This window comes from Mustela lutreola, chromosome 1 (assembly GCF_030435805.1).
Source record: "Mustela lutreola isolate mMusLut2 chromosome 1, mMusLut2.pri, whole genome shotgun sequence".
Lineage (NCBI taxonomy): Eukaryota > Metazoa > Chordata > Mammalia > Carnivora > Mustelidae > Mustela > Mustela lutreola.
The window spans coordinates 230,308,483-230,322,321 of record NC_081290.1 but is presented as its reverse complement, the minus strand read 5'-3'; the positions used below and the strand labels follow the sequence as shown (position 1 = coordinate 230,322,321).

Sequence of the window (13,839 nt, the reverse complement as noted above, 5' to 3'; positions counted from 1 at the left end):
GGGCCTACAGAACTAGCTGACTGGGCTCTGGCCACACTGTGAGGGCAGACAGAGATCTCCAGCAACAGAGACCCTGGTCTTGCCACTGCAGGAACAGACCCTCCCACTTGGCCCAGAGGAGCCCCGGCGCCATCATTCCCCTCCAGTCCCAAATGCCAGGCGGTTTGCTCCTCTGATGTCTCTTCTTTGAAGGGCCTCTCCTCGCCTGCCCTCCCCACACCTCACATTAACTTCCAGCTCACCTCCTGCGGGCAGAAACACATGCCCTTCTCTCCTGACGTCAGTGGAGAGAGAATTGCACGTGTCTGGAGAGAAAGCATTCTTGGCCGTCACCCGAGCTGCCCTTGAAGCCCTTTCAAGACTTCCCCCATGTCACGTGGTCACGTGCCCTTCAGGTTAGCGGACTTGCAAAGAGGAAACCTGTACACGAGGCACCAGGTTAGGAGATAACGGGTGATTGAGGCGGTCATCAAAGCCAGACCTGTCGCTTCTATGCCCCTCTATGTGTTTTTGTTCTTGCCGTGCCCCTCCTAGAAATTTCTTTTCCTTCAGGTCCATTCTTCAGGTCCTACCTCGAGAAGCACCCCCAGCACCAAGTCAGCTTGGTTTTCACCTTCTCTGGAGGTCTTCCTTCTGCCCCAACATCGTAATACTGGATCACGTGTTGGCCTGTATCTCCATTCATTTATCCCTAAATATTTCCTGAGCTCCTGTTGTGCCCCAGGCTCGGGAGATTCAGGAATGAATAGAGCAGACAAAAATTCCTGCTCTGAATGAAGCTTATATTCCAGTGGCGTGACCGTAAAATGGCTAAGGGAGTGAAACATGTGGTACATTAGGTAGAGTGCTGCGGAGAAGAGAAACTAGGGATGGAAGATCAGGGGCGGGCTGCTGTCCCATGCTGGGGACACGGGCGGAAAGCCTCAGGTATGGGGTGGCTTAGAAAGAGCTAGAGCAGGACAGGATGAAAAGGACTGAGTGGGAGAAAGTGAGATGAGTAAGCAGAACAGAAGAAATGGAATGAGGTGGGAGGCAATGAGATGAATGGAAGAGGAGGCATGGGCTCGAACTCTGTGGCATCGAATTTTAGACGGAATTGAATGGAAAGAGGCACAATTGAGTAGCGTGCAGTCTAACTCAAAGGATGGGAACAAAACTGAGTTTCAAAAGTGGAACAGAATTAAATGGAGAGGAGTCAAATGTAATGGGATAGAATTGGGCGCAGTGGAATTAAATGAGACAGCATGGAAGGAATAGACCAGTTTAAACTGAACAGGACAAGACAGGACAGAAACAAAAGGCAGGCTGGCCTGCCCACTCTGACCTGCTCCCTACTCACCCCAACAGTGTTCCCCAGGGTGCTGCTGAGGACCCTGCGCCACCCCATCTTCCTGCTGGTGGTCCTGTCCCAGGTGTGTATGTCATCCATGGTGGCAGGCATGGCCACCTTCCTGCCCAAGTTCCTGGAGCGCCAGTTTTCCATCACAGCGTCCTACGCCAACCTGCTCATCGGCTGCCTCACCATCCCGTCGGCCATCGTAGGCATCGTGATCGGGGGCGTCCTGGTCAAGCGCCTCCATCTGGGCCCCGTGCGTTGTGCCGTCCTCTGCCTGCTGGGGGAGCTTTTCTGCCTACTTCTCAGTCTGCCCCTCTTCTTCATGGGCTGCTCTACCCACCAGATTGCAGGCATCACCCAACCCCCCCGGTGAGTGTGTGAGAAGCAGGTGGTGGAGGGCTTCAGGGAGGGGGCCTAGACAAGGCCAGGGAAAGGAGGTACCCGTCTACCTCAAAGCTCACTTTCCACCAGCACCTTCTCCTCCCCTCCCCACCTGGCTTCTGAGCAGCGGGACTTCCGTCTCCAAGTCTCCAGTGAGGGTGTCAGGCATCACTAGGAGGGGCAAGGATGGAACTTCGCAGACAGGACAGCTCAGGCCTGGGGAGAGATGGAAGCCAAGACAGGGCAAACCGCTTGTGTGGCCGGCGTCTCCAGAGAGGCTAAGCCCTGTGGGCCAAATGGAGGTTAAGGCACAGGCCACATCAGAGAGCAGGGCCCAGCTCAGCGTGAGGAAGTCTTCGCTCCTGGGCAGAGGAAAGGCCTGCCTGGGAGCCTGCACGCTCTCCATCCCCAGGGGTGGGGGTGTAGAGAGAAGGGGTGAGCAGGGGCTGCAAGGCATCTATCATGGACGCTGGAGAAGGGACTTAAGCCCTAGGAAGGGGTTGGTCTAACTTGTGATTCTTAGAGCCTGGCAGCTAAAATTGTGTTGTTCCATGACCCTAAGACTCAAGGCTCTTTGTCCACATCTGAGGGAGCACCAGGAGGACAGCCTCCTCCCATGCCTGTCTCCCTTCTCATTTCTCCCTCATCCCACCCACACACATATGCTCTCTCCTGGTGGTGGCCGTCTTCGAGAGGATGCTGGAAGTTACTTCACTGTCTCTCCTCCAGAATGACTTCGCTTTTCCTGGGAACTGCTCCAGGCTGAGGCTGGCCCAAGACCCAGCAAGAATTCCCCAGGTGTCCCTGTTCCCACCTCTCGCTGGGCATCTCCTCCCTCTACCCACACGCCAGCTTTCCCCACCTGAGGGAGGCTTAGCGCTTCTCTCTGGGCCAGGCCTCACATTACAGCCTCTCCCCTATCATCTTTACCCTTCCCCTCCTTCCTTGTCCCTCCTTCTCCCAAACAGTAAGGCTGCTGTGCTGCCTCCTGTCTGGGGAGCCCTTGTTCTAGACACAGAGGGGAGCTTTACCCAGGCCCTCCGAAGTCCCTGGTCTGAGGAGAACCAAGACCTTTATTTTTTTATTTTTTTATTTTAAGATTTATTTATTTGTTTTAGAGAGAGGGAGAGAACATGAGGTGGGGAGGGGCGGGGGGGGGGAGAGAGAGAGAAACTCCTGCAGACTTCCTGCTGCAGACTCCCCGCTGAGCACAGAGCCGGACGCAGGGCTCCCTCCAGGACCCCGAGATCATGACCTGAGCCAAAATCCAGAGTTGTCTGCTTAACCGACTGAGCCACTCAGGTGCCCCAAGCCAGGGCCTTTAAATGATTTTTTTTTCCTAAATGTAAATGGAAAAAAGTCAGCCTAGCACACATGCCTCTTTCCCTTTTCTTCTGTCCCAGCTGAGCTAATCAACAGAGACACTGACGTCCAGAGAGCAGCAGAGACTGCTGGGTGATCCCACAGCTAGTCAGGTGTCCTGCCTGCTCCAACACACATAACTTGAATTTTCTAAAAGGAAGCAATCCAGCCCATCAAGAAAAAGGCCCTCTTCATCTGAGACTACATTCTGGGATGAATTTATCTTGTGTTCCCCAAAGAAGGGCCGCTGAGGGATGGAGAATATTTGCAAAAGTTCAGAGGCTAGTAAGATCTTCGGGCTGAGAGGGGTCTCAGAGGCCTCCATCCAACTCTACCCCCCAGTCCTCCTGTTTGGGAGCCTCTAGCCCATCTCCCTGCTCCCCTACCCCATTTCAAGGAGCTCCCCATGTGGGGCATCCCTGACAGTAAAAGCTCTGCATAGAGCCAAATCTCTGGCCATTGTTCTCAGGATGGGGAGCTGGGCTGTGGGGCTGAGAAGTTCAGGATCTGAGAGCCAGAAAGCCAGGCCAACCCTGCTTCCTTCTCTCCCACCAGCCACCTGCCTCGACCGGAGCTGTTTACAGCCTGCACAGAGCCTTGCTTCTGCCCACTGGACGACTTTAACCCTGTCTGTGACCCCAAAACCCACGTGGAGTACCTCACTCCCTGTCAGGCGGGCTGCACAGGCTGGGCGCTCCAGGAGGCTCTGGACAAAAGTCAGGTGGGTCAGGGCTCCAAGCACTCCCTCAGCCTCCCTTGGGCCCTTCCACTCCCTGTCTTTGTGTACCCATCACGCTCTCCATCTTTCCACATTCTCATTCTGGGGCTTTTCTCTCTGTCTGTCCATCTATCTGTTGGCCAGTCTGCCTCCTTCTATTGGCCGATGGAAAACATGATTCTTGCAATAACCTTTCATTGCCAGTCTGGGCCCAGCCATAGGCCGGGCCCCAGAGCACAAGGGTGAGCCCGATCTGGCTCCAGCTCTCTGTGCAGGAGAGAGGTGAAAGGAAACAAGTCAGGAATTCCAGGGGTGGGGATAGGCAGGTACAGACAATGATGGAAGAAGCCGGGGAGGGTCTTAGAAGGCTTCCTGGGACATGACATTTGTGTTGGGTCTACAAGGATGAGGGAGCCAACTAGGAAAGGGCTTTCCAGGCAGGGGGAGCTGTAGAAGCAGAGTCTGCACACCCATGCACACAGTGTTTCAAGAACCTGGAAAGAACTTGTTGGAGCAGAAGCATAACGTTTCAAAGAGGGAAAGTGAGGCACAGGCAAAGAAGGGCCTTGAATGCCGGGCCACCAGTAGGGACTTCACCAAGAGAGTGTTGGGGAGCATTGGTTAGGCTGGCAACAGTGTCAGATCTGTATGTGATCACACTTGAGGCTGTAGGTTGGAGGAAGGTGAGCAGAGGCTGGCCCAGTAAGCCCAGTCAGTCAGTCATTCAGTCAACAAACCTTCATAGAGCTTCTCCTCTGTGCTGGGCCCTGTGTGCGGGGGGGAAAGGGGAACTGAGGACCCAGAGCCAAGGGACCTACCCTCAAAGAACTTCCAGCAGTGAAGGAGGCAGAATAAGCAGCCCCAATGTATACGGTGTGAACCTTAAACAGGTCTCCAAGACGAGCCACCCCTCGCCTTTCTCCTCAGTCCCCCAGATGAGAAATGAAGAGAACACCTGCCTTCCTCAGACCCCTAGACTGTAGAAGAACCTGTGTGTGCAGTGTCAAACTGGCCATTATAAGGGGTTCCTTCTCCAGAGTTCCCTACCTTTGTCATGGGGAACTCCTGCCTTTACATCCTCTGGGCATCAGTGTCCAAGCCCAAGGGTCCTCCCGGTAGGGACCTGGGACCCATGGGCTGGAGCCCTGGAGAGCTCCTGGCTGATGGGGCTTCAGACCAGCAGGCGCCACCTAGGGGCTGTGCAAACCCTTTGCATTTGCAATTGCAATCCCGGTCTTCGGGCCTTCTTAATTCTCACTGTCTTTACCTGGTTTCATCTCCCTGAGATTCTTCCAGGGAACCCCAATTCCTGCCGGCTGGGGCAAGATCCCCCAGGGAACAGTGAATTTTTGCAGATGTGGGCCCCTGAGCGCCGTGGCCAGGTCATCTGGTTCGAACCCCGCCCCCTTCTTCCCGTAACTGACTCTGTTACCTCAAGCAAATTATTTAATCAGTGTCTCCATTTTCTGGGTCTATAAAACAGAAGTGATCATATTGAGTACCTACTCTATGCCAGCCACTGTGCTGAATGCTTTCCTTGGGTGAATTCATTAAACAGTGAGTAAAGGGTCACATGACAAAACCCGTGAAAAGTACTTAACACAGTGGCTGGGAAATTTTAAGCGCTGGGTAGTACACACTCCTGTTATGCCCATTATACAGATGGGGAATGGAGGCTCAGGAAAGGACCGGGCATTGCCCACAGTCTTAATGCCAGCGCTGGGATTATAACCCAGGGTTCTGGCCTCCCAGCCCAGCTCCCTCCCCAGAGCCTCCTCAGAGGTTGTGTCTGGGGATAGTGTTTGGAGGAAGGTGGGCTGGTCAGCACTCAGGAAGTGTCGCTCTGGCCTAGAATAGTCTCGCTGCACACCTGCCTCCTCAGGCCAACCGTGAGCGAGCTCGTGGGCCCGGGGCTGGGTCGCTCAGCAGTCGGCGCGACTGTGCTCAGAAACAATTTATGAAGGTGTAAATGACCAGGGGAAAGACGGGGAGAGGTGGGCGGTTGGTGGGATCTGAGGCTCAGGGGGTGAGGCTGAAGTCCCCCTGGGGAGTGAGAATCGGAAGCAGATGGAGAGATTGAAGTCATCCATAAGAAGAGCTTGCTGCTGTAGTTAGATGGATGGGAATGAGAGCTGGGAAAACTCCAAGAGGAAGGCCCCCTTTGTCCAGCCCAGCCATCTTCTGCCACTCAGAAAAGGCATGAGGGTGGGTCTCTCTCTTCTAGCAACATTGCCAGGCCTAGTTCTCCCCTTACCTGTCCCTCCATTGTGCCTCCAACCCAGTGGCTTGCTCAGCCTGGAGGGAAAGGGCCACATGGTATGTGTTTAGCAGGTCACACACCAGATCTCTCTCTTTCTTTCTCTCACCTTGCCCTAATTCTACCTCCTAAGTATCTCTCAAATCAAAACTTGTTTCCCCACTGTCCTCCCCTTCCCACCACTCTCTCTGCAGTGGGCCTCTGCCTCCCCCATCTGGCCCATCCTCTTGAAGGAGCCACAGTGACTTTGGTGTTGTCAGCCTTCGTCCCTCCCTCCCGTGCTTAAATGCTTCCCAAGGCTCCCAGAGTCTGCCTCAGGGACTCCTAACCCTTTTCACAATAGGAAGTGTCTGAGGCTGCCCATGGCTGGAGGTGACAGGCTGCCCCAGGCCAAGCAGACCACCTCGAGGGCTCATAGCACCTGGCCCTGCATACCTGTTTCCCAGCACAGGCCAAGGCTCCCTGGGACACACTGGTCAGAGACTCTGTTCTCTGGGGGAAGAAAACCCTAGGCTTCCTGGCTGGCTTTGCTCCTGGGAAGCACCCGAAGACATGGGCAGTGGAGACAATTTCTGAAGGAATCCGGGGCTGGAAGTTTTCCAGGCCATGTGGTGGTGAGACTGCAGGCTGTCCTCAAGCATGCCCCTGGGCCAGCCTGGGGGCCACTCCTTGCAGCTTGAAAAGGAGTCAGCTTTTCACAGACTTCAGCCTCTGGAGGGGTCCCAGTTTTGGGGGAGAGTCTCCTATTGGACATTACCCTGGCGGGATGGAGGGCTAGGGTTTGTCCTCTGGCCCTGGAGCCCCCAGACCTCAGAAAGCCGTACTCCCTTGTGTAGGTTCTGCAACCCTGCTGGGGCCAAAGCTTGCTTCAGGACCCTGCCCATCTTGCTGGGTTTCAGCCTCTCTAAACAGCTTTCCATTTCTGCCAGTGCCTGGGTACCCTCAGGACAATGTTTTCAATACTTTACCCAGCATTTTGTTGTCAGCGGGATGACTGGCAGGGCCCTGGCCCACTGTGTTTCTGGAAACAGCAGTCCAGGTTCCTCTTTTGTGTCCCAAGCTCAGCAGGCCGCTGGGCCCAGGGTAGCCCTAGCGCAGCCCAAACGCTTCCCCTTTGCCCTCCGCTCCAGGCAGACAAAGACTTGCAGCGCTCTTGCCTGCCACTTTCCTGTTATTTTACATCTGACCTTCCTTCCCTCTCCTCATTTCAGTTTTCCTCTTCGCAAATTCCTATTCATTCTTCCAGAGCCAAATCTAGCACCCCTCTCCGCGGAGGTTGTCCCTGCCCTTCACCTGCTGAAGCCTGGTTTCCATGGTGCTGTCTGGGTCCCTCTCTCCTGTGCTGGAATCTCTCCTTGAGAGTTTCCTCTGAGACCCAGTGCCCTGGAGGACCTCAGTGAAGTAGAAAGGGATACTCAGCTGGAAAATCTGAGTTCCTTCCCCAAAACACTCTTAAATAGTTTGGTTTTTTTAAAGATTGTTTTATTTATTTGAGAGAGAAAGGGAGAGGGCACATGCAAGAGAGCATGTAAGAGAGAGTGGTCATAAGCACAAGGGACGGGCAGAGGGAAGAGCAGGCTCCCCGCTGAGCAGGGAGTCCGATGCGGGGCTCGATCCCAGGACCCTGGGATCAAAACCTGAGCTGAAGGCAGATGCTTAACCGACTGAGCAAACCAAGTGCCCTTTTATCCCCCATAGCTTTTTTTTTTTTTTTTTTTTTAAGATTTTATTTGGAACATTCTGACATCACCAGGTGAAAGAATGAGCGAGTTCGTATGCACATGTGTGTGTATGATTGTGCATGCTGTGGGACTGCGGTGTGTGCGTTAAAGTGACAGTGGTGTGTATGGGAGTGTGTGTGGTGTGGTAGGGGGTGAGGCTCTCCCAGCCCCTCGCCCTCTTCTGTCCTCTGCTTCCCTCTCCCCACAGCCTCAGCCCCTGTGTGTGGAAAGCATGTGGGCTGCGTACCTGCCTGGCTGCCCCCTCCCACTCGCCTTGGGTCCAGAAAGCCTAGCCTTCAGCCAGCTCTGCCCCAGCTCGTTGGTGCCCTCAGGTCCCCCATAAGCCTTCGGGGGCCTCAGGCACTTGGCTAGCTGCTTGCCCTTCGAGGCTCCTGAAGGCTTTTCTCTCTGCCCCCTTCCTGCTCTAGGTTTTCTACGCCAACTGCAGCTGCATAGTGGGGGGCGGCCCTGTGCTCGCCGGCTCCTGCGAATCGTCCTGCAGCCACCTGGTGCTGCCCTTCATGGTCCTGGTCAGCCTGGGGGCCTCCCTGGCCAGTCTCACCCATACACCTTCCTTCATGCTCATCCTAAGGTGAAAGTGGGCGAGCCCAGACCCAGGGGATCCCAAAAAGTCCTTAAACCCAGGTAGGATAAGGGATCCTAGAGGTAGGGTTTGAAGAAGGAGGCCACTTGGGTGTCCTGCCCCTCTCCCCATAACAGACCAGGTTCTCCTTGCCCTGTCTCCATCTTCATGGCAACCTACTAAAGTGACACCATCCACCCCCATTTATAGGTAAGAAACCTGAGGCTCAGAGAAATTCAGAAGCCAGCCCCAGCTCTCATGGCAAGTGTTGAGTAGAGCAGTACCAGGGCCAGGGCCCAGAGCCAGGCCCCTACTTGCCCCAGGAGAGGAGAGGCCACCCAGGCACAGTGAGGACAAAGTAGAGCATTGCCTGATGGCCCATCCCCCCACCCTGCCCGTAGAGGGTGGGTCGGGTTGCAGGAGGGTACAGCCAGAAAACCCAGCCCTGTCCATGTGGTTCATGGTTTTTCAAGTCCATGAGCCCTTAAAGGCCCACCATGGACCCAGCCCACAAGAGTATACTGCCTCTTGTTCCCTGATCTTTCCGACCATTGTCCTAAGGGTGCCTGCTGGGACTGACAGATTGTTACCTGAGGCCAAAGTCAGCGTGCCTAGGGTGGGGGCCGGAATAAGGGGACCTCAGAACAGGATAATTCTAAGAACAGGATATTTCATTGTGCTGGGATTATTTTTTTAAACCACTTTTCTTTCTTTTTTTTTTTTTTTTAAGATTTTTATTTACTTATTTGAGAGAGAGAGAAAAGGAGCAGGGAGAGGGAGAAGCAAACTCTCCACGGAGCAGGGGCCCTGACTTGGGGCTCGATCCCAGGACCCTGGGATCATGACCTGAGCCGAAGGCAGACATTTAACCAACCAAGCCACCCAGGCGTCCCTGGGATTATTTTTCTTCCTTATCTGTTTTCTGGAAAATTACAAGGGGGATGGCACCCCTCACAAATACGAGAAGACACACAGATCTATAAAACTGGCTGGCCTCCAGAGAGGAGGTAGAGGACTCCTATGTCCCAGCAGGCAGGCAGCCTGTGTGAGAGGAGTTAATTCAGGCAGTGGGCTGCAATTTCTGACCGACCCTTGACACCCACCTGCTGTGGGATCTTAGCCAAGTCACTTAAGCTGTGTCAACATTCATCAGTCTCCTTATCTGTAAAATGGGCTAATGATAAAACCTATGTCATGCGGGGTACAGTAGGGGTTGCAGTGTAGAATAACAGAGCCCGTAGTAAGCACTCTGTAAACACCAGCTGCTGGTATTGCTAAGAAGGAAGGAGTCATGGCTCGGGGAATCCTAGGCTAGGGCCACGAAGCATTTCGAGAAGTTAGAACGCGTATCTGACTACCTAGTTTTAGGTTTTGCCGAGTGTAGGAGGAAGGAGGAGGAATTTGGTGGGCCCAAGGGTCGGGGGAGTGGGTGGGGGGTATCTGTGAGCAATAACACAGGGAGGTCAGCGCAGAGTCCTGATGGCTAGTGGGAGTGCCTGGAACATGGGTGCTGGGCTCCACGGGTTGAAGGGAAATGGAGTGGGGGGCCTGAACCCACCCCCACCCCAGCGCCCAGGATCTTTGGACTTGGGGAAGGCTGGCCCTGGGTTCTGAGAGAGAAGGGGATGGTGAGAGTCCCTGGGGGGCCGGGACCCTCTCAATCCTCATGTTGCTGTGTTTCTGCTTGTTAGGGGAGTGAAGAAAGAAGACAAGACTCTGGCTGTAGGAATCCAGTTCATGCTCCTGAGAGTTTTGGGTAAAGAACCTTCCTGGGACCCTTAGCTCTGACTCCCATGGTGTGCTGGGCCCAGGGGCACAGGGGTGAGCAGGACCCAGGTCCTGACCTTAGGGTTTGTGGGACCCTGGCAACAGATTGGACCTGGGACCCTGGAGGTGGGTGTATGAACAGCAGTAGAGCCTTCTAGCAAGGCAGCACCAGCATAAGGGCTGGGCTTGAGGGCCAAAGACTTATGGGACAAGAGACCCCAGTGGCTCTGGGGGGGTTGTGTCTGCCAGGGAGCAGGGAGGTGGGTAATGCAGTTACACCGGACCCCATTATCCCCTGACCACCTCCTCCTGCAGCCTGGATGCCCAGCCCCGTGATCCACGGCAGCGCCATCGACACCACCTGTGTGCACTGGGCCCAGAGTTGTGGGCGTCGGGCCATGTGCCGCTACTATGACCATGACTTGCTCCGAAACCGGTGAGACCTGGAGTGGGGGCTGCCAGGGCCTCTGGGAAGGCTGCTAGAAATATTCCTGGGGTCCCAGGTAGGAGAGCAGCAGGGACAAGAGGCCCATTCATATCCCACTGCAAGGCAGCAGGTCTGTATCTTACACTGAGCTCACAAGTCCTATGACCCAGCCATGGTCCCTGACTGTTACAGATGAAGAAAGAGAGAGTTAAAGCAGCCCAAGGTCACACAGCTGATAACTGGCAAAACTGGGTCTTGAACCCAAGTGGTCTAAGCATGGTCTGTGCAGGAAATGTATCATCATGATTGAGTGTGAGGAGAAGGGAACAGCCCAGCTGTGAGAGAGAGACAAGGAGTTGAAGTGGGGTTGGGAGAAGGCCTCTCTAGGACACAGGAGGCCTGGTATCCAGCCCAGATCTGTCTGTCCATCAAGAGACCTGCGTTTTCTGGAACCGAGTCTTCCCATCTGGGCAATGGGGAGCCCAAAGGAACCTGAAGACCAAGAGGCTGCTGGGATGGGACAGGAGGTTGGAGGGGACTTGGTGACAGGGCTGGGAGCAGGGAGCTGGTCACTGCCAGCTCTGCGGAGGGCATGGCTCTATGGGCTGGGACTGAACAGGGCATTTCCTAGAGGAAGAAAAATCGAATAAGAGCCTTGGTGAGTTAGGCAAACAGGGGAGAGGGAATACTCTTGTGGCAGGTGGGGTGATCTAAAGTTGCAACTGTCAGGCCCCCTGAATTCTTCAACAGTCAGAGAGAAGCAGGCGTGGCCCAGGCTACAAGTTGGCTAGGGACAAGGCAGGGGGGATGCCCAGGCTTCTGCCCCCCACCCAGTGCTCCTTCTGCAGAGCTTCTCCCCCTCTATCTGGGAAGGGCCCCCATAGGGCTCAACTCCAGGGGCTTCCCTGTCTCCTCAACAAAGGCCATGGTGATGGGGCTACTGCCCTGTGGCCGGAGGCCTCTTTCCCTGCCTCCCCCCCCAGGGCTTCAATGTCTCTGACCACACATTGGTGATGGCTGACCTTGCTCTGGCCCACCCCGAGGACATCCAACCCCTAAACAGGGAGGTCCTAAATTCACGGGTCCCTTGGTCTTTTCCAGGTTCGTTGGCCTCCAGGTCTTCTTCAAGACAGGCTCCCTGGCCTGCTTTGCCTTAATTTTGGCCATCCTAAGGCAGCAGGACAAAGAGGAGGGGACCCAGGTGACCGTATCCACATCTGGCCTACAGCAGCAGCTGTTAACATCAGGGCCAGAAAAGAAGCCTGAGGAATCCAGAGTGTGAGCTGGCCGTAGAGGGGCAGGAATACGTTCTCTGGGCCCTTTGCCTAATCTTGGGTGTCAGGAACCCTGTTTTCCAATTCCAACTCCTCTGCTAACTTACTCTGTGACTTCAGGCAAGTCACCCTCTCTGGGCCTTTGTAACTCATCTGAACCAAAGAGTTGTCTAGGGGTTTGGTGTGTTAGCCACTTGTAAAGCATGCGTGATGGTCTTCCCCCTTCTTCTGCCAGCCGGTCAGGCTGACCTGAACCCAGGCTTTCCTGGCAGAAGGACTGTTTCTCTTTCCCCCAGGCCCTAGAATAGAGAAGTAGACCATAGCAGGCTAGGCTGCCAGGCTGACCAGAGCTGGTACTAGCCCAGCTCTGCCGCTCGCCTGGAACAGCCCACCCTCTCTCGGCCTCAGGCACCATCTCTGATGGGTAGAAATGGACTTGCCAGCTTTTAGGCTCCTTCCAGCTATGGCCATCTCTGTGGTCAGGATGCACTCAGGTCTCCTCCCTAGCCCCGCTCAGCCTGGAGGCGGGGCCAGAACAGCCTCTGTCAAGAAATATCCATTTGGCGCCCCCTGGAGGCAGAGCTCTGAGCTCTGAGGGGTGCCCACCAGGGAGGAAGCTGGCCTCACACTCAGAACACTCGGGCTAGTCAGGGCCTTCAGCAAACCTGGCGTGAGGGCCCCTTGGGGCACTTAGCTGAGGGCGCAGCTAACTCTGTAGACTCAGGAAATTCTAGTCCTTGCCTCAGGGAGCCACAGTCTGGGCCTGGTCTCTGCCTTAGGGGCTCCAGGGGGTAAGGAGATCCAGGCCCCACATTTGGGCATTTTCTGACTTCAAAGACCAAACACACCCAACACACATTCACTGGTACTTATGCATGGCCAAGGCTTCACTCACTGACCAGGGCCCACCAAAATCACTGTGACCCCTGTGGACTAGAATCCAAATTTCACCATTTCCTTTCGGGTGCCCCAATCCTCGTTGCCCGTCGCTCTGTAGATAATGTCTGGTTCTGTGATAACCATGTTTTGGGGGTGACACCTGGTTCTCTGTGATGCCTGAGTTAGTGTAAGGACCTGTTCTTTGCAGGGCCAAGGAGTGAAACGTCTGGCTCTGGGTAAGGAGGGCGTCTGTGGAATGCTTGGGTCTGAACCAACTGGTCCTTCAGTGGGCCTTGTCTTGTTTTATGGCCAGTCTTCTCCAGCCTGGCTGTCCCTCCGGGGAGGGGGAGAGAGTTTTCTGATGTACCCCAGCCCATTCTGTTGTCACCACATAGCTGACCTGGCTGGGACCTGCTGCGTGGGAAGCAGGAGACAGAGCTGTCAGCCGTGGCTTCCCAAGCCCGGTGTCCAGCCCTGTGCTGGAGGCAGAGGAGAAGCTGGGGGGGCAGGAGGAGGGCACTGGGGGCCCATGTGGCTCTGGCCCTCTAAATAGCTCCTGTGGCTGGACTGTGAGGTTCTCCCACATGAAAGAAGAGGAAGATGAAGGTACAGAAGTTCTAACTCCTATTTTGATTCTACTGGTTGATAACTTCAAATGTTTAATAAATATCTGAGCCTGTATTTATCAATGTCAAGAATTTCAAGGTTTCTTCCAACAAGATGAGGTGATTCATATGTGTATATTCCTTCTCCTTCCCTCCTGTTTCCCAGGTTTTGCAGAAATAGTTTGAAATTATAGACACGGCTTATTATTAAATTTGTTCTTGCATAATGTCTCTTATATTACAAAATTCCTTTCTTGCAAAGTGCATTAGAATTTGCAGCAACCACATTATTTCTAGTTATTTAGATTTAAGTTTTACTGGATTCATTGTTCACTGTTATTTCTTGCATACAACATCGTTCCCTAGCTGTATATTCTGGTCTAATTTTCATTTGACTGGGTTACTTCCTCTAAAAATGGTTTTAGAAATGGAATAAGGTCATGAAGCTTTCCAAGTCCTCACCTGTTCAGATTCTTGTTCACATTTTACAGAAGAGGAAATAGTTCAGAACGAATAAGCAACTTGTCCA

At 54.2% G+C, this 13,839-nt stretch overlaps 1 protein-coding gene across 3 annotated transcripts in view; it reads left to right on the top strand.

Annotated features, from left to right (window-relative positions):
- The window catches only part of SLCO2B1 (solute carrier organic anion transporter family member 2B1), a 45,577-nt gene extending 32,036 nt beyond the window's left edge, over nucleotides 1–13,541 (top strand). For 2 of the 3 annotated variants that reach the window (XM_059132434.1, XM_059132425.1), the window contains 6 exons: nucleotides 1,348–1,705; nucleotides 3,635–3,800; nucleotides 8,204–8,367; nucleotides 10,050–10,114; nucleotides 10,441–10,561; nucleotides 11,654–13,541. In XM_059132434.1, the coding sequence (XP_058988417.1) occupies nucleotides 1,348–1,705; nucleotides 3,635–3,800; nucleotides 8,204–8,367; nucleotides 10,050–10,114; nucleotides 10,441–10,561; nucleotides 11,654–11,834 (1,055 nt within the window). In that variant the 3' untranslated portion in view covers nucleotides 11,835–13,541. The remainder of the gene's footprint in view (nucleotides 1–1,347; nucleotides 1,706–3,634; nucleotides 3,801–8,203; nucleotides 8,368–10,049; nucleotides 10,115–10,440; nucleotides 10,562–11,653) is intronic. The other variant, XM_059132441.1, reaches the window with a different exon arrangement.
- Nucleotides 13,542–13,839: the final 298 nt, after the last annotated feature.